The 20,342-nt window shown below is 47.8% G+C and overlaps 1 protein-coding gene across 1 annotated transcript in view; it reads right to left on the reverse strand.

The window, feature by feature from the left end:
- abcc2 (ATP-binding cassette, sub-family C (CFTR/MRP), member 2) overlaps window positions 1-20,342 on the reverse strand; it is a 66,203-nt gene that overhangs the window by 31,909 nt on the left and 13,952 nt on the right. The window contains exons 2-21 of the mRNA XM_067235618.1: window positions 19,412-19,582; window positions 18,876-19,013; window positions 18,395-18,535; window positions 17,292-17,414; window positions 16,463-16,518; window positions 16,251-16,359; window positions 15,852-15,986; window positions 13,602-13,786; window positions 12,695-12,872; window positions 11,777-12,031; window positions 10,317-10,382; window positions 9,910-10,047; window positions 9,494-9,640; window positions 9,305-9,389; window positions 9,038-9,104; window positions 6,721-6,847; window positions 5,843-6,019; window positions 3,063-3,230; window positions 1,426-1,609; window positions 260-395 (exon numbers count right to left, since the gene is read on the reverse strand). Of these exons, the coding sequence (XP_067091719.1) occupies window positions 260-395; window positions 1,426-1,609; window positions 3,063-3,230; window positions 5,843-6,019; window positions 6,721-6,847; window positions 9,038-9,104; window positions 9,305-9,389; window positions 9,494-9,640; window positions 9,910-10,047; window positions 10,317-10,382; window positions 11,777-12,031; window positions 12,695-12,872; window positions 13,602-13,786; window positions 15,852-15,986; window positions 16,251-16,359; window positions 16,463-16,518; window positions 17,292-17,414; window positions 18,395-18,535; window positions 18,876-19,013; window positions 19,412-19,582 (2,786 nt within the window). The remainder of the gene's footprint in view (window positions 1-259; window positions 396-1,425; window positions 1,610-3,062; window positions 3,231-5,842; window positions 6,020-6,720; window positions 6,848-9,037; window positions 9,105-9,304; window positions 9,390-9,493; window positions 9,641-9,909; window positions 10,048-10,316; window positions 10,383-11,776; window positions 12,032-12,694; window positions 12,873-13,601; window positions 13,787-15,851; window positions 15,987-16,250; window positions 16,360-16,462; window positions 16,519-17,291; window positions 17,415-18,394; window positions 18,536-18,875; window positions 19,014-19,411; window positions 19,583-20,342) is intronic.

Genomic DNA, 20,342 nt, shown 5'->3' on the forward strand with positions numbered 1-20,342 from the left:
ACCTACCTACCTACCTACCTACCTACCTACCTACAGTACCTACCTACTTACCTACAGTACCTACCTACCTACCTACAGTACCTACCTACTTACCTACCTACTTACCTACAGTACCTACTTACCTACCTACCTACCTACTTACCTACCTACTTACCTACAGTACCTACTTACCTACCTACCTACCTACCTACCTACAGTACCTACCTACCTACCTACCTACAGAACCTACCTACCTACACATATGCGCACGCAGACCTACCTGCCGTTGTGCTGACTGCGTCGGATACTGCTTCCCCTCTTCAGGGAGGTGGAGACAACATCCTCCAGAGGAGAGTCAGCCCCAGCCTCGAGTCCCTCCGGCTCCAGCTCCACCTGCTCGGTCTCTGCCTCTGGGGCTGCGCACACACACACACATGCACACACACAGAGTTAGACTCGCACACAATCACTTAAGTGTCCACAAAGACCGCGAAGACTAAGACCTAAGACACACACACACACACCAGGAGGAGTTAGACACACAGCAGGAGTTAGACACACAGCAGGAGTTAGACACACAGCAGGAGTTAGACACACTGCAGGAGGTTAAGACACACACACCAGGAGTTAGACACACAGCAGGAGTTAGACACACAGCAGGAGTTAGGCACACAGCAGGAGTTAGGCACACAGCAGGAGTTAGACACACAGCAGGAGTTAGACACACACCAGGAGTTAGGCACACAGCAGGAGTTAGACACACAGCAGGAGTTAGACACAGCAGCAGGAGTTAGACACACAGCAGCAGGAGTTAGACACACAGCAGCAGGAGTTAGACACACAGCAGGAGTTAGACACACAGCAGGAGTTAGACACAGCAGCAGGAGTTAGACACACAGCAGGAGTTAGACACACAGCAGCAGGAGTTAGACACAGCAGCAGGAGTTAGACACACAGCAGGAGTTAGACACACAGCAGGAGTTAGGCACACAGCAGGAGTTAGGCACACAGCAGGAGTTAGACACACAGCAGGAGTTAGACACACAGCAGGAGTTAGACACACAGCAGGAGTTAGACACAGCAGCAGGAGTTAGACACACAGCAGGAGTTAGACACACAGCAGCAGGAGTTAGACACACAGCAGGAGTTAGACACAGCAGCAGGAGTTAGACACACAGCAGGAGTTAGACACACAGCAGGAGTTAGACACAGCAGCAGGAGTTAGACACACAGCAGCAGGAGTTAGACACAGCAGCAGGAGTTAGACACACAGCAGGAGTTAGACACACAGCAGGAGTTAGACACACAGCAGGAGTTAGACACACAGCAGGAGTTAGACACAGCAGCAGGAGTTAGACACACAGCAGCAGGAGTTAGACACACAGCAGCAGGAGTTAGACACACAGCAGGAGGTTAAGACACACACACCAGGAGTTAGACAAATACCTGTGGGTGTGGGAGCCTTGCTGCTCTCTTCCTTGGCGTATGTGTCCAGGAAGTCAGCGAAGGCCCCCCTGATAGCCCTCAGGTGGGAGTAGGAGCCCACCTCTGACACCACCCCGTTCACCAGAACCACAATGTCATCCACATAGGGCAGGAAGCTCACGCCGTGTGTCACCAGGATACGGGTCTATACTCACACACACAGACACACACACACAGACGCAAAAACACACACATGGGCATCCACACAGGCACACAGACACACACACTCATGCGTGCACATGCACACACACACACACACAGTCATTGAACAGGTTCAACGAGACAATCAGGAGATCTTGAGGTATGATTTGTGTTAAGGCCCAAATATACTTCACACTAAGTATGTGTACGCAATATGCGTAATGGCTGCAGCAGGTGTCCTGTATTCTTCTGGTGCGTATTTTGTGCACGTCTCTCTAGGGCTAACAGTTTTTTTACATTTCTTACATGCATTGGTCAACACGGAGGGCCCATTTTTCAAATTGTACATTTGTCACGTTAGTCTATCTTTTCTTAAAGTAGGCTACACACGTTCTGCATTCTGACACCTCAGCCTCTACATGGGTTGTACCATGTGAGGGAGTTCTCCCCTCCCAAAACGAGTTGGTTGGGTCCATAGCCCCACTTTTCCAAAATGTTTTCCCAGATCGGCTACGGATAGCTAGGACTGGCGGCCCTATACTGTAACGATACACGTCAGGGAGGATGGATGGATGGGAGCAGGGCCGGAGTGATGGCATCGCTAGACAAGGTTTTGCCAATTGAAAAACTTGTGTTTATTTTACATAAAGCTCAAAAAATTATTTTGCTGTCAAATAATGGCCAAAAGATTTCGCTCGCGCGCTGTGCGCGCTCGCATTAACTGTAGAAGTCCCTATCTTGCATTACATCAAACCCATAAGTCCTAGGTTGGGGCAAAGCTCCTAATGTTTACAAGGTCTGGCTTGATTGGCGTGATTAACACTCGGATCGTTAAGCAGTCTCAAAAATGGTATCAATATAAAAAATAATACGATCCCTTTCTGTAATCATGATACCCCCCCAGAAAAGTTCACTGCACCCCCAGTCAAACACACACACTGTGCGAACACACACACTCTCCCTGTAAACACACACACTGACACACTCTCTCTCCCTGTGAACATTCACACATGCCGTAAAAATGTGCTGCAAATAAATTGTGATTTGCAGTTGGTGGATTAGAAATGAGCAGAGTTTATGGATATTGGAGAATGTGGTCATTGAATGCATTTTGGGTGTAAGCAATGAAAAATATTCCCAGTTTGGTCCACGCACACTTCTGTTTTGCTGAGTGTGTGAAGAGTTTTGATAGCGTAATTTAAGCATTGACCAATCCAGGTGAGCAATTTTTTTTAATATTCGCAACGTGCAATACCATCGTGGGGCAGTATAGCAAATATCCTCTGACGTTCTGCAAGGAACAGGAAACAGTGAAGAAGTAGTAGTACACAACGGAGGTTGATTGATCGTACCAAACTGGAGCATACCGAGGTCTCCTCATCTACTCTGTGTGTGTGCGTGTGTACGTGTGTGCGCTTGCGTGTGTGTGCGCGGGCATGCTTGTGTGTGACACTGACCTTGTCGCGGAGCAGTCCGTTGGGTCCTATCACCTGCTCAAACAGGTGCTTCCCGACATGGGAGTCCACAGCAGAGAGAGGGTCGTCCAGCAGGTACACATCAGCCTGGCTGTAGGCCGCCCTTGCCAGGCTCACGCGCTGCTTCTGGCCCCCAGACAGGTTGATACCCTGGAGGAGGAACACCAGGGGAGGGAGGGACCAGGGGGGTTGTTGGGGGGGGGGGGGTGTAAAACGGTTAGACCAGGGGAGAGATGGGGGGGCACCATGGGAAGACCAGGGGGAGATGTGAAGGAAAGTTTGGGTTTCAATCCAAGAACCTCTCAATCAGTCACTTTATCATAATATTCAGTGTTTATCAGAGAGGATGTGCTCTGTGGTTGTGTTAGGGGCATTGGCACTGACTATTACAATTGTTTCATTAGAACTCATCTAAAGTGATTATATTCAGCTGAATTTAGTAATGAAATCTGTCCATCTAACCATTATCAGATGACGATACAAGTTTGACCCAGACTGTGGAGGGAGCACGGTGGGGAGAATAGAGTATTTTAGAATTGAGTATAACCCTAACCTTATGACCTAACCTATTTACCAGTCGATCTACGTTCCTACCCTCACCTATGGTCACGAACTGTGGGTAGTGACCGAAAGAACCAGATTGCGAATACAAGCGGCCGAAATGAGTTTTCTCTGCAGGGTGTCTGGGCTCTCCCTTAGAGATAGGGTGAGAAGCTCGGTCATCCGGGAGGGGCTCAGAGTAGAACCGCTGCTCCTCCGCGTCGAGAGGGGCTAGTTGAGGTGGCTCGGGCATCTGATAAGGATGCCTCCTGGACGCCTCCCTGGTGAGGTGTTCTGGGCACGTCCCACTGGGAAGAGGCCCTGGGGAAGACCCAGGACACGCTGGAGGGACTATGTCTCTCGGCTGGCCTGGGAACGCCTCGGGGTCCCCCAGGAAGAGCTGGTGGAAGTGGCCGGGGAGAGGGAAGTCTGGGCCTTCCTGCTTAGGTTGCTGCCCCCGCGACCCGACCCCCGGAAAAGCGGCAGATGATGGATGGATGGAACCTTATGACACATCCTCCTCCTTTTATTAAACTACGTTGGCATTTAAATGAGCTTAATTGATTGGAATGATCTGTGTTATCTGTGTGTGTATGTGTGTGTGTTCCAAGTCTTGCAGTGAGTGTGTGTTTCTTATGTGTGTGTGTGTGTGTGAGTTTCTCAATATGTGTGTATTTCTCTGGATGTGTGTGAATGTGTGTATATAAGTGTGTGTGTGTGGGTGTGTGTGAATGTGTGTTTCTCTGTATGTGTGTGTGTGTGTGCTCTAGGTGTTCATGTGAATATGTCACCCCGTTACCTAGCAGCATTAAGCAAGGAATCTACATCAGGGGAGTTCCCTGGAGTCATTGTGTTCCATCAGGACCTGTCTGTCACTCTGTCAAGCCCCTATTTCAGTCCATATCCTCTTCAATTGAAGCAGTTCCACCCCCCTCCCCAGACACAGTCACACAGACTTAATTAAGTCTATGGGCCCTATCTTGCACCCAGCGCAATTGACTTTGTCAACGACGCAAGTATCATTCCTAGTTTGCACTCGACGCAAAGCGGACTTTTCCCTCCACAGACGCACGTCGTTAAATTAGGGAATGACTTTGAGCTCCCGGGGGCGGTTCAGCGAATAAAGGAGGCGTGTTCCGGCGCAAACGTTCCCTGGTGCTATTTTGAAATTTCAGAAAAACAATTCCACCACTGACCAGGACAAACGTAGTCTAAAGTCAATGGCGCGTTATTCAGATGCTATTTTAGCACTGCTGGCGAGGCCAGGGTCTTCTTTCTGCGAAGCTACGTTACATTGTTTAGATTTATGGCGTGTTACATTTCTTCAATGATTTAAAAAATATTTTCATGAGAAATCTGTATGTATGCTAAAATCTAATTTGGGTGGGTTTCTTCTCCCATCTCCATCAGAATCAGAATCAGAATTCGGTTTATTCGCCATGTAGCCTATGTTACAGAAACATGGAATTTACTGTGGCAGGAAGGTGCAAACAAAAAACATATACGGGTCTTAAATTAAGTTTAAAAAAAAAAGTATAATAGTTAAACTAATTCTAAGAACTAAACCAATTAAAAATATAACAATTTAAAAAATAAATTAAAAAAAGGAATAAGAATTTGAATGAGCAGCATGAGCGGTCAATTTAGTGCAATGAGAAAAACTGCTCTGCCTTTCCCATACAATGTCACTTGTCTATCTGTTACGGCCCTGACTAGAACGTCGGTGTCCTCGGCTGTGAACCGCTCCTGGCGTGCGCCTGGCAAATCCGCCGTTATAATAGCAATCCGCCATGGAACAAGCGCTGCTCTTAAAGGGAATGTGAGATGACCTTCTGATTGGTTTATTGCACGTTACGCCCAAACCAGACCCATTAGTAATGTAGCTACTTCGGACCTACCGATTTTAGATTTGCGCCAGGCGCAAAGTCATTTATCCCGCCGGCAAAATAGCAACCGATCCAGAGTCCCGCCCACAAAGTTTCTTGCGCTTTGCGTTTTGATACTTGCGTTTCAGATCTTTAAAATAGGGCCCTGTGTGTGTGCACCTTCATGTGCATGTGTGCATGTGTTTGTGTGTGTAGTGCATTTTACTTCTCTGGGACGAAGTTGCCCGAGGCACATACTTCTAACAAGATACTCTAACAAGTATAGTGTATCTAAAAATCTTTTGGGTTTCTCATTCCAGCCCTTCCCCAGCAGAGCCCCAAGCTGTTTTCTCCCACCTTCTCCCCGATCTCGGTGAGGTCTCCCCCAGGCAGAAGCTGCAGGTCGGGGGCCAGGGCGCAGGCCTCCACCGTCCTCTGGAAGCGCTTCTCCTCCACCGGAGACCCAAACAGGATGTTGTCCCTCACCGTGGCGTTCTGGATCCAGGCCTGCTGGGGCACGTAGGCTACCGAGCCCTGGAGGAGGGAGGGAGGGAGGGAGGGACATGGAGGGGGAGAGAGATGGGGGAGAAGGGATGGATGGAGAGGAAGGCAAGGTCGAAAACGTTGGAGGAACTCAGGGATGTGGGGAGAAAGGAAGAGGAGAGGGGGTGGTCGAGATGATAGAACGAGGGATGGAGGGGAAAAAAGGAGAGAGGGAACGATGGGGGCAAGTAAAAGAGAGGTCAAGGGGAGGGATCTTGTTTTCCAGTGCAATCAGACGTGAGTCAAATGAACACTTTCGCCTTCCCAAAACATGCTGTATTCTAGGAAGGCAGAAGACGAAAGACATCTACAGTATCAAAATTCAGCAACACCTTACATTGATTCTTTTACTCCAGGTGTTTTTTTCAATGTTTTCTTATAGTTGCCTAAGCAACACGGTTCCATATCTTGAGGTGTCAGGAAGACCTCAGGCAAGCTCAAAGCTCTCGTAATTGTCTCCCTGCTGTGTGTTTGGGCTGTACAGCTTCTGGCCTGTGGGTATAATTTAAGTGGCCTTGCTTTTGTTTGGTGCAGTCCCTCAAACATAAGGCTTGCACACGTTCACTCTGAATCTTTCAACCTGACCCACTTGAATTAACCAGCACAGTGGAACGACCATGAGCAGTTGTACTGTCGCTCTTGTGGCGATCGCCTGCTGTCTAATTAGGTCGCCAACCCTTAAGACTCCATACCTGGATGTTGACAAAGCCTTTGATGCTGTGCATCTCCCCTAGCAACGCTGACATCAGTGAGGACTTTCCGGAACCCACTGCCCCCACCACAGCCACCAGGCGGCCCGGTTTGATCTCCAGTGACACACTGGAAACACAAACACACACATCACACGTGTGCGCAAACAGGTAAGTGTACGCATGCACACACACACATACAGGCACACATACAAGCATACGCGCCACACACATGAAGATGAAATATTCCGAACACATTTGCAGATACTGTGGCAACCCGGGAGCCAGGGGACGCCACAAGACTCCGGGACACGGACTCCGGGCCCTGTTTAGCCACGACCAGCTCCTCAGTCAGCCAATGAGGGACACAGCTACAGCTGCACCTTGTTGGATGATTGAGAAGCACCACCAGATAAAGGCAGCCCTGTCAAAGACCCAGGGGGAGAGGAAAGGGGAGAGGTAACCCATACAAGAGCCTGAGCCAGCTGAGACCTCTGGATTTGAGTTTCCAGACATAGAGCTGACCCCAGACCCTGGAGTACAGAGGAAGCCCATGTCGGAGGGAGGTGTTTTTACATTTACATTTAGTCATTTAGCAGACGCTCTTATCCAGAGCGACTTACAGTAAGTACAGGGACATTCCCCCCGAGGCAAGTAGGGTGAAGTGCCTTGCCCAAGGACACAACGTCATTTGGCATGGCCAGGAATCGAACTGGAAACCTTCAGATTACTAGCCCGACTCCCTAACTGCTCAGCCACCTGACTCCCGTTTTTGACAACATTTCTTGTGCGCTTGTAAGGTTTTGTTCAATAAAGGCCCTTTCATGGGCTTCCCCTGACCCTGGTTGTGTGTTCCCCTGTGTAGTGCGAGGTCAAACCCCACGGGCCGCTCCTTGGCTGCCACAATACACCATACTGCACACACACACGACCCAGACACACACAGACACGCACACAGACACACACAGACACAAATAGGGATGCGTATTGATAAGATTTTAACGATTCCGACTCCTTATCAATTCCTGCTTATCGATTCGATTCCTTATCGATTCTCTTATCGATGTTCCCCTCTACAGCCATAGGTCTGTGCGTCCTGCACCCCCCCCCCACACACACTCGTTCTAAACAAATTTCTCAAACTGGCTTTGTCAGGCTCTGAAATGAGCTAATACCTACCACCTCTAGGCCTCTTCAGGCCTCTGTTTTCAAAACAAAATCTAGTCGGAGATAAAAACTTTCAGTTTCCTTGTGTTCAAGCTTCTATTACTCAACACCAGTAGGACTTACAGGGGTCCTAAAAACAGGGGAAATAACTTCAGTGTCACCTTTCAAAAGAGACCATTTACATGCATGTACTCCAAATGGTTCAACAACAGCTTTCAATGTACTTTGGGTATGTTGTTAAGGCGTTTTCAGGCACATATAACAGGACTATTAAAAGGTTAAACAATTAAAATGCTAAGTTTAATAATGGATTAAAAATCGATATGCTCAGTTTAATAATGCGACGCGCGAACGTTTGCTGATAACACACGCCGCCCCGATAACGTAAAATGATCGATAAGATCAATACTAATGGGAGACGAATGCCGGAGCTAAAATGTAAGCTTCAAACGACGGGACAGAAGATAACTAGATCGACCACACACAATAAAGGCAAATTGCTTCACACAGTAACAAGTGGTTGTGATCACTTTTGAGCAGTTTAGCTCTACCTTAGATAGTTAGAAATGAAGCGCGAACGTTAGCTGCGCTGCTGCATGCATCGAACACATGACATTCCAGTAACTTCATTCCATGCTGTGTGTTCAAATGCCTCTTCATATTTGTAGTATTTCCGACGAAATAGACTTTTTACACGCGTTACAAGTGGCGTTGTTGTCATTTTGTCGTGTGAAATACAACCAAACTTTAGAACGCTTCTTCCTAGTTGCCATGTTTGCTGCAGTCTGTCTATGCACAAACTTTTATAGTTTATTCAGACAGACGTTCGCGTGTCCCATTATTAAACTGAGCATATCGATTTTTAATCCATTATTAAACTTAGCATTTTCATTGTTTAACGGCACAGAGAATCGTTAACAGAATCGTTAAGGAATTTTGCTAACGATTCCAAGGAATCGATTCACTGGGAACCAGTTCTAAACAAGAACCGCTTCTCGATACCCATCCCTAGACATGAAGGTGCACACACCACACACAAAGATCACATCTTCTACACTTATACATACACTGGAAATATGTCCATCAAGGTGACTTCTTCCCAGAAGAGAACTGCCGCACACACAAATGAAGGCACACACATACACACACTTACCTCTTGAGAATAGGCTCAGAATCTCTCTCCCAGGCAAAGGTGCCATCACACACACTCACGGCTGTGTCTATGGAATACACACACATACACATACACACAGGCTCCATCACTATCTGCAGTCTGAAGCATGATATATCAGCTTTAATAGGTTTCTTTTATACTTCTATAGGCTTGTAATGCAATGTGTAGAAGCCAAGCCATATATTGAAAACAGGGCTGATCCAGGTTAGCAGGCAGGAGTGCTGACTGGCAGGATGGATGACCTACTGAAACTGGGGTCATGGCGGACGATGTTCATATCCAGGTCGTCTCCTCCCAGAAACTTCTCAAGACGTTGCTTAGACACCGTTGTCTGGACACGGGATCAGGACAAGGGGTTTACCGTTTTTCTACGAACCATTGCAAAAATGAGCATGTGTGTGTGTGCGCGGTGTGTGTTTGCCTGTGTGTCCTCACCTGCACCATTGCGGCAATGAGCATGGGCAGCATGGCGAGAGGAAAGCGCAGGATGTTGAAGAGAGAGATGGAGGTGAAGGCTTTCCCAGCATCCAGAACATTCTCTGAGCTCACCCCAACGAATGTAGCAAACGTTGCGAGGGACACCTGGACACAGGAACAGGTTAGAAGGGATCTCTCTCTACCCCTCTCTCTCTACCTCTCTCTTTGTCTCTATCATTCTCTGTCTCTAATCCTCCCACTCGCTCTCATTTTCTTTCTCCCACCCTCTCTATCAGTCTCTTTCTCTATCAATGTTTATCTGTACCAATCTCTCTGTCTCTCTCTCCTTCTGTTTCATTTTCTCCCTCTCATTCTCCGTGTTTGTCTCTCTCTCTCTGTCCATTCCTCCCCCCTTCCCCACCCTGAGGACTCACCAGGGCGGGAGCGCAGGAGAAGATGAAGGTGGAGACCGAGGAGAGGTAGGCAAACTTCTTCATGACTTGCAGCTCCTGTTCTCGGATCCCCTCCACCTGGCTCTGGAAAGAGGACTCCCACGCATACAGCTTCAGAATCTACAAACAGGGCAGGAGACCGAAAGAGAGAGGAGAGAGAGAGATTTGTCAGGGAGCCCAGGGTGTTACATCAGCACAGAAGGGAACCTCTTCCGTTTGATGTCTGTTATGAGCTCGGAAGGACCTACAGACCCCCACATCAACCGCTCCCCCCCTCCCTCATTCTCCCTCAACCCCCTAGTCATACAGCCAGACCCCCCCCCCCATAAGTAAGGTATATTCCACATGAACACATGAATACAAAACAATCTTGATGAAGGAAAGCCTACCTTGATGCCATTGAGGATCTCATTCATGATCTTCATACGTTTATCTTTAAACTTCATGTTCTCAATCTGCCACCATAGAGACAGGAAATCAACAGTCAGCTTTTAAACAGTCCTTATGCTGAATGCAACTGGAGATAGATGTGCAAACGGGATGGACTCAAGATTGACAGTGTGAGACAATGAGACTGTGAGATGAGATCATAAATCGCCATGGTTTGGTCACTTCTTTGAGAGCTTCGAATGCTTAGTAGACATTTTATAGAGCCTGGATGTTTAACTAACTAAACGACACTAAACACGTCTACATTTCTGTGTACAGTAAATGGTATCCTCTGGCATACGGACTAAACCTGTTTGCAATGCAAGCATATGTTGAAAAAACACTGTGTATGTAACAATTTTCAAAACACAAATGTCATAAAGAATCACTAATGTACTTCTGGACACACATTAAAGCAGGGAATTAGGCATAGATAGTATTATTACTAGCACAGGTATGTGTATACTTATATTTAGTTTGTCTAATTGTGTATATTATTATTTTGGGCTGTTCTATATATGATGGATGCCTGCAGAACCTGAAAAACAACTGTTTTATTGTTAATATAAATTGTATGGTACCATGCTTTCCAAACAAATCAATAAAACATTTAAATAAAAAAATCACCAATGTGCCATGTAGTAGACCATGGCAAAACTCGTCTCACCCACAATTTTGTTCCATGTATATACCTGGACAAACCTGGACAACCTTTCACTCCAGGCCTTCCCCTCCATCCTTCTCTCCATCCCTCCCACCCCTCCATCCCTCTCTCCATCCCTCCCACCCCTCTCTCCATCCCTCCCACCCCTTCATCCCTCCCACCCCTCCATCCCTCTCTCCATCCCTCCCACCCCTCCATCCCTCCCGCCCCTCCATCCCTCTCTCCTTCCCTCCGGCCCCTCCATCCCTCTCTCCTTCCCTCCCTCCCACCCCTCTATCCCTCTCTCCTTCCCTCCCGCCCCTCCATCCCTATCTCCTTCCCTCCCTCCCACCCCTCTATCCCTCTCTCCTTCCCTCCCGCCCCTCCATCCCTCTCTCCTTCCCTCCCACCCTCCATCCTTCTCTCCCTCCATTTCTTCCTCCTTTGCTCCTCTCTCCTAGCCCTGGGTCTGCTACCCAGGTGACCCTAGAAGACCCGGAGGCCTCAGCAGACTGGAAACACGATCCATCTATCTTCATCCAGTCATGCAAGATGACGACTAAACACATTTCAGTTGTTGGTGTGGTGTTCTATTTTCCTCCCTCCTTTCCTTCTCATCTTTCTCCAACCCTACCTTCCTCTCTCTTCCTGCCTCCCTCAAAACCTCCCTTTCTCCTCACCTCCTTCCATCCATCCCTCCCTCTCTTTCTCCCTCCATCTTTTTGTAAAACTGTCCCTCCCTCCGTGTGTCTGTCTCCTCGTGTTGACAAGCCGTACCTGGAAGTTTCTGGACTTGGAGGCCAGCAGGCCGTTAATGGGGACCATGAGCACCATGACGGCCAGGCCGGCGAGCACCGAAGGGCCCAGCTCCAGCCACAGGAAGCCGATGGCGAGGGCGATCTGCAGGGGGCACGACCACAGCAGGTGGATGAAGTTGGTGACGTCGTTGAAGCGCTGCGCGTCGGCGGACATGAGGTTCACCGTCTCGCCGACCGTCGACTCCTTGCGGACGTCGTTGGACACCACCAGCGCCTGTGGGGGAGGGCAGGGGAGGAGGACGGGGGGAGGAGGGGACGGCGGGGGAGGAGGGGAGGGCGGGGGAGGAGGGGAGGGCGGGGGGAGGAGGGGAGGGCGGGGGAGGAGGGGAGGGCGGGGGGAGGAGGGGAGGGCGGGGGGAGGAGGGGAGGGCGGGGGAGGAGGGTGAGGGGAGGAGGGGAGGGCGGGGGAGGAGGGGAGGGCGGGGAAGAGGGGAGGGCGGGGGGAGGAGGGGAGGAGGGGAGGGCGGGGGAGGAGGGGAGGGCGGGGGAGGAGGGGGAGGAGGGGGTTGAGGTGGTTGAGGAGGAGAGAGACGGAGAGAGAAAAAATAAGAAAACAGAGAGTTGAGTGAAGAGAAGGAGTAAGAGAAAGGAGAGAGAGATTAAGTGTTCAATTGCACTTCCAGGTAATAACACGCTTTTATCGCTTTGGATAAAAGCGTCTGCAAAATGAATAAATGTAACATATTTTTTTCTCAGAGTTAAACCTTGGTAGGAAAACATCAACCAGTGAGTGAAATGTGATGCACCAACCTCAAACCCACACGCACACATTGTATGTTTTTGTGCGTATGTGTTTGTGGTGTGTGTTTGTGAGTGTGCGCTGTGTGCGTGTGTGTGAGTGCTGTAAGTGTGTGGAGCCGTGCCTTGCACAGCGTACCTTCTTGTACACGGCGGCCATGATGGCGGTCCGCACTTGCATGCCGAGCACGAAGCAACGTTGGAAGTACTGCTGAAGCAACAGAGACTGCAGGATAGCCACCAGAAGCAGGGCCACCGCATACAGATAGCCCTGCCAGGCATAGATGGATGTGTCCTGAGTGAAGGAGATCATCAGTCTGGAACAAACCACAATGGAAGTTAGGGGAGGGGGACTAAATATGCTGATTGAAATTACATTTAAGTAACGCCCAGCTCCATGAAGCTATACCAGCCAGAAGGCTGCTCCACGCCTTATCCTGCAGTACAAGGGTCTGTGTGCTAACTTGGAGTAGCAGTGTCACCTGTTAAGTCTTGTTAATTTGTTTGAAGTGCTGTCACAGTGTCTCGTTTGGTTTGTATTTAGGTCCCTGTTTTGTGTTCAGTTTATTGTCGAGTGTCGGGTCATAGTCTATAGTCATCGTAATCAAGCTCGTGTCACCATCTTAATCAAGTCCAGTCAGTCCAAGTCACTTTGCAATAAAGGAAACTGCACTCTGGCCCCAGCTCTCTGCCAGCATCGGTCAGCATGCATAATCACTGGGACAGACAATAAGCAGGTTGATGGATGCTCCTAGAAGCAATAATCACATCCAGTCTATTTTCTTCTGACATGTATTTACTGAGGAGGGAAATTTTTCTTCATTCCTCTTTTTTTCTTTGTCTTGAAAGGCTGAATAATGTTACAAAAAGCACACAGCATAGATGAACACCTCAGATAGGACCTGTGATGTCATAATGAGGGTGTTTCTCAGCACCAGCGACTCAAACATTGATTAAATATGATTGACTGTGAGTCAGAGTGACATAGTTTGAATACATAAAAAATGTGATGTGTCCAATTTAAAAACTTTAACAGAGCCCCTCACTTGAGCAGCTGGGGACTGGCGAAGGACAGCAGGTCCTGGAACAGTTTGAAGAAGGCAGACTCGATCAGAGACCCTTTGAAAGTCTTCAGGATGGTTGAAATCAGCCAAGACTTGGGGTAGTCTCCGTCTTCTTTCCTTTTTTTCTTCTCTTCCTTTTTCTCATCTTTTCCAGACCCCTTTTCTTCCTGAGATGGAAAACAAAACAAAACACGTCAAATATCTGTCACATGTCACATGTCAACAGGAATTGTTCTGAAAAAGAAAATGACCATACAACCATGACAATATGAGTGGAAACAGGAAAAGTGTAAAGCGACAACATGGTCAGAAATAGGAAATTACCATACAGCCTCCATAACATCATTTGAAAACAAGAACCAACTAGAGCGATGAAACAGCGTAGCCATCAAAACACCCAGAAGAAAAGCATGCAAAGCTTTGTTCTGAGACCATTAAGAACCACTAACACATCAGGACTTAATAACACAGGAAGGAGCCAACGAAGGGAGCAGGCTATAATTACTGAGTGTGTGCGGTGGGTACCATAGGTGTGTACTGTTCGCTGTGTATAATTCGCTTCCTAAACTCAAACACTTTGTACAGTAACGTTACATAAACAGGGTGAAAAAGTTGAAAATATTGAAGTATTTTAGATACTCTACTGTATAAGGTAATCTGTGTACTTACTTTGGGATTGATTGTACAATGTCTGGTTCTGTTGTTACAGTTTTTCTCAATTGTTTACACACAAATACTGGTACTTGAGACACAATGACCACAACATGTAACTCATGCACCAACCCCATGAACCAATTGTGCTAAACTACAAGCACAATTCCTGCTTTACACTCAAATTGCAGTTCTAAAACACACTTTTTTCAAAACACTACACACAATTCTCTGCATTTGGCACAATTTTCATGAAGAAAATCTTTTGTTTTCACAAGGAACACACTGCCATTCAAATACGCACACTGACTAATCGCATGAACAAACACCTGTCACACAGTTTTACAAATAGCAATCAGAGCTTTAGAATAAAAGGGCAACAGGTGACCTTTTCTGTTTTTGAGCAATGGATGCCAACATTGGAAACAGAGGCCGAGGAGTGAGAGTAAGAGGAGGAGGACAGGGAGGACGAGGATGAGGAAGGCCAAGGACCATAATCTCTGATGAGATCCGAGCCGCTTTGGTTGACCATGTAGTCAACCATGGTCTAACAATGAGGGAGGCTGGGCAAAGAGTACAGCCAAATTTGAGCAGGTACACTGTAGCATCCATCATCGGGGACTTTCCGAAATGAGAATAGGTAAGAAATCTACTCTCACTACAAAATTGCAGTAGGCCTACTGCATATCAATACAGTACTCAATGAGTACAGTAGTAAAGTATTGCCTGTGGACTGTTCTGTAGGACTGTAAAAATAATGTTTCAAGTATTTGGAAAATGTATTCCTACTTTGTATTCCTACACAGTATTTACAGTATTTTACTATATGTTTGGCAGAACTGAAAGATTACCAACACAAGGTGGTCGGGAACGTCTTCTGTCTCCTGAACAGGAAACTGAAATCATGAACATGGTCCTAGAAAATAACGCCATAACATTACGGCAAATACAAAGAAAAATAATAATAATGTAACTGTATACACTATACAGTAAATTATTCTGTTGTTTTGTATGTAAACCGCTGTATGTGCAACTTTGTGTTGGTTGGGATGTACACTGTGTACATATATGTAAAATATATTTGTTACCGTGTATTTCTGTGTTCTGAGTATAAAAACAATATTCTCAAATATTTTACAACACACTTATGTATGTACTGTCTGTAGTAAATGTAACACTGAACAATAAAAGGCCTAACTCACTATGATGAATGAAGAAGAAGTGTTTTCCATTCGTCATAGTGTTTTACATTGAGCACATCAGTGTTCAAATGGTTCTTATAAATGTCTATTCATATGATGGTTTGTGTTTGTCATTTGAAAACAAAATACCATTTTGAGTTTAAATAACATTGTTTTGAATGTTAAGTTTAATTTTGCAGAAGTGAGGGGTTTTGCCCATTGTGTGTGTGTTTTTTTGATTTGTGTGTAGAGTTCTGAGAGTATGAGGTATGCATTCAGAAAATGTGTGTAACCAATCGAGAAAAACTGTAATACGTAGCTTGGTTGTTTTGTGTCTCTATTGATAAAGTGATTGATTAATCGATCATCCCCATCGCCTTTCTCTTTCTGGTTGTCTTACCATGACCAGCGCGTCACGGCTGACGCCCTTGCCCAGCCCGTTCTGGAGGCTGTCTGCCTGGGCACGGCTGTGGAGCTTGTCCCTCTTCTTCGGGGACTTCTTCCGGAGGCGGGCCCTCGCGGCTCCCAGCTCAACCTGATGGATGCGAACGCAGTTTTTTCGTCAGTGACCACTATTCACGTTTGTTTGTCTGTTTTTGGTAGGTCAGATACAGATACAGAACACATTCAGACAAAACCAGAACACAGTGAGAGATGGTTTCTGGAGCTGGTTTGAAATGGTATCATGGGTCTCGCGAAGGTGGATGGTGGGGGGTACTGGGTGTCTGGTATCACTGATTGCAGAGGACCCGTCAACATCAACCCCCAAACCCCTGAGCACCGTTCCTCAGCATCTCACCTGCATGTTGTCCTGGAAGTTCTGGCTGATGCAGAGGGTGGAGTCCTTCTTGTTCAGATCCCACATGTCCTCCTGGACCAAAGGCCGCTTGTAGCCATTGACAACCATACTGGGGGTTGTGGGGGGGAGGGAGGGGGGCGGGCGGTAGACATGTAAGTCACACAGCAGACACGAGGATGTTGGTGCCTACCTGTGGACCCTTCGTGGCTTACCTGTGGATCCAGTTGAATGTGATCCTGTTGAGGAAGGCAGCCCCCGCCTCTGGGTTCTATGGAGAGAACAGCAGAACATGTGACACTGATAGCCCTGGGTTCTACAGAGAGAACAGCAGAACATGTGACACTGATAGCCCTGGGTTCTACAGAGAGAACAGCAGAACATGTGACACTGATAGCCCTGGGTTCTACAGAGAGAACAGCAGAACATGTGACACTGATAGCCCTGGGTTCTACAGAGAGAACAGCAGAACATGTCACACTGATAGCCCTGGGTTCTACAGAGAGAACAGCAGAACATGTGACACTGATAGCCCTGGGTTCTACAGAGAAAACAGCAGAACATGTGACACTGATAGCCCTGGGCTCTACAGAGAGAACAGCAGAACATGTGACACTGATAGCCCTGGGTTCTACAGAGAGAACAGCAGAACATGTGACACTGATAGCCCTGGGTTCTACAGAGAGAACAGTAGAAGGTGAGGAACAAACATCACTACAGAGGACTCCACGTTATCAACAACGTGTTATCTCCACAGGCACTGTAGATGATCTACAGACAGTGAATCAACAAACTATCAGCAACAACTATCACAGATCTGGGGTTAGGGTTAAGGCTAGGGACTATGGTTAGGGCTAAGGGTCAGGGCTAGAGGTAAAAGATAGGGTTGGCGATAGTCAGGCCTATGACTAGGGCTAGGTTTGGTGTTTCAATTAGAATCAGGGGGTAGATTATGGGGGTAAGGTTGGGGTTAGGATCAAGGATCTGGTTTGGTGTGTGTGTTGACTCTAGATTGTGTGTGTGTGTGTTTGTGTTATATATTACCTTCTTAACCAGATCTTCTAACTCAGGAGGAACATCAGCGATGGTGGAGAAAACCAGGGCCAGCAGCTCCAGCCCAAAGGATATGAAGAAGAGACAGAACCGGGGGAGGTCTGTCACCGCTTCCTGGGGCAGGGGAGAGAGAGAGAGAGGGAGAGAGAGAGAGAGAGAGAGAGAGAGAGAGAGAGAGAGAGAGAGAGAGAGAGAGAGAGGGATGATGAGAGTGAGAAAAAGAGAAGGAGGTGGGGAGAGAGAGCGGTAGACAGAGAGAAAGAGACAAACAGATTGAGAGGGAGAGAAAGAGTGAGACAGACAGGAGTCAGGTGGCTGAGCGGTGAGGGAGTCGGGCTAGTAATCCGAAGGTTGCCAGTTCGATTCCCGGTCATGCCAACTGACGTTGTGTCCTTGGGAAAGGCACTTCACCCTACTTGCCTCGGGGGGAATGTCCCTGTATTTACTGTAAGTCGCTCTGGATAAAAGCGTCTGCTAAATGACTAAATGTAAATGTAAGACAAACAGAGAGAGAGAGGAGGAAAGAGACAGTGAGCAGAAGTAAGGAGAGATGGAAGTGAAATGATTCAACAGTGGTGTGTGGCAAGTCAGTAAGGAGATGACATCCAGCAAAATAAAAAGTTGAGGGAGAGATTGACGCAAGAAAGAAAGAGAGGGATAGAGATAAAGTGAGACAAGTAGAGAGAGATAAAGCGAGAGAAAATAAAAGGGTGCGGGTCAGAAAAGAGTGATGCAAGATTTGTGGTAAAAGGTATGCCAACAAAAAGACATGAAAGAGACGGAGAGAATGGCCCTAACCCTAACCCATAGGGAGCAGAGGAAATAACACATTGTGTTTTTCCTCTCCTCTAAGGTGAACACCTACGTATCACCACACAACATCAGAACACACTCACCCTCCTTCCCTCCACAATCTCCCTCCCTCTCCTCCCTACTTTGCTATCGCTCACCCATTTCTGTGACCCCCTTCCCATCATATCCGACTATTTCCCTCCACACCCCTCTTCTCTCCCATAATCTCCCTCCCTATCTCCACCCCCATTCCCTCTCTCTCATATCTCCCCCCCCCCCCTCCTCCAGTCTATCTAACCTACCGGCCTGAGGGCCTGTCGCGTGAGTGTCTGGAAGGGGAAGATCTCACAGACGACCAGCAGCAGCCAGAAGAGGAAGAGGGAGGATGAGTCGACCGCCCCCTTCCTCCGCCTCAGCCCCTCCTGACACAGCAACATCAGCACCTGGTGGGGGACGGGGGTGGGCAGTCCCATTTAAAAACAGATGTTAGATTTGTGAGTGGTTTGCTTCAAGGGAAATAGTTACACATTCAGTGTGGAAATTACTTTCTGTGACTAACTGGTATGATTCACCTGCAGAGTGACTTTATGAACCCATGTTATATGACCACATAAACAGTCTATCTATATGCTGCTTCCATTTTCTGTGTGCGGGTGTGTATCTGTGTGTTTGGGTGTGTCTGTGTCTGTGTTGTGTGCGTTGAGTGTGTGTCTGTGTGTGGGTGTATCTGTGTGTGTGTGGGTGGGTGTGTGGGTTGAGTGTGTATGTGTGAGTGAGTGTTACCCAGGATGCAGCAAAGAGAGCAGGGTTGGTGTAGTACACAGCCGGGTTCTTCTGCTCCTGACTCCCTGGACCATAGTCCTCTCCCAACGTCAGTGCCAAGCCTGCCACCGCTGTCAGGAATAACGACCCCACCACGACCTGGAGGATGGAGACCGAGAGAGAGAGATGGAGGAGATGAGCAGACAGAAACACAGACAGATGTGAACAATGTGCAGTGTACCTGGGCAGATACAAACACATTGCCATGTATTTGACATGGAATGTAAGAAAAATGCTGGGGTATGTGTGACAGCGAATGTTTGTGTGCGTTGGTGAGCATCTGTGTGTGTGTGTGTGTGTGTGAGTGTGTGAGTGTGTGTGTGTGTGTGTGATGGGGAGCATCCCTGGGTGTGTGTGAGTGTGTGAGTGTGTGTGTGTGATGGGGAGGATCTGTGTGTGTGTGTGTGTATGTGTATGTGTGTGTGTGTGTGTGTGAGTGTGTGTGTGTGATGGGGAGCATCCCTGGGTGCGTGAGTGTGTGAGCCAGTCTGTCCCACCTGCTTGCAGAGGTAGAGCTTGGACAGGTGTTTGCCGGCTGCTGCCCTGCAGAGGGCAGCCAGGTGGCAGGGGGCGCAGAGCCAGAGCAGGGCCAGCGGTGCCCACACCAGCAGGGTCTGCTCCAGACACACGGGCAGGTCTGGGTCCTCACGCTCCAGGAACGATGCATTCTGAACATGGGGCCAATATACGTTTCTGCTTCATTACACATACAGCCCTCTCCTGCATGCACCGATCCCTAATTAGAAAGGTCATCCAAGCAGCCAGACATTGCTCAAGAGAAATCATCTGGTGTGTCTGAGTGTGTCTGAGTGTGTGTGAATGTGTGCGCGTGTGTGTCTCTTACCCTCCCTCCTTTTTTACATTTCTCACCCTCTCTACTCCCACTTCCCACCTGGTGTGTGTGTGTGTGTGTGTGTGTCACATGAGGTCAAGCCAAGGGCTTACATCAAAGCATCATGGGAAATGAAGACTCGAAAGTCTCTGACAGTGGCTTAGTCATGACAGACGTGTGAACAGGTGTTTGTTCAGAGGGCTGGGGACCTACTGAATACATCTAATATTGTCCCCTGACACACACACACACACTAAATCTTGTGAATACCAAGAAAGTCACGCTACAAGATCAAATTATTTTTGTCTTCTTATTCTTGAGGAAACTTTTGGTCCCCACTATAATGAAACAAGCCCACACACACCAACACACACACCAACACACACACACATAGGAAGGCACACTCATGTACATACAGACAGTCACACATGCTTCCACTCATCCAACACACACATACTGCCATGTGGATAATAATAACAACAGTAACCGATGAAGGTTAAGATAAGATAGTTTCCTGGCGTTGGTGTGGTGAGTAACCTAGCCGCTGAATTTTGAAGTATTTTGGGATTGTTCACGGGAAGGCTGGAGACAAGGGA

The sequence above is a fragment of the Osmerus mordax genome, chromosome 5, assembly GCF_038355195.1.
Source record: "Osmerus mordax isolate fOsmMor3 chromosome 5, fOsmMor3.pri, whole genome shotgun sequence".
Taxonomy (NCBI): domain Eukaryota; kingdom Metazoa; phylum Chordata; class Actinopteri; order Osmeriformes; family Osmeridae; genus Osmerus; species Osmerus mordax.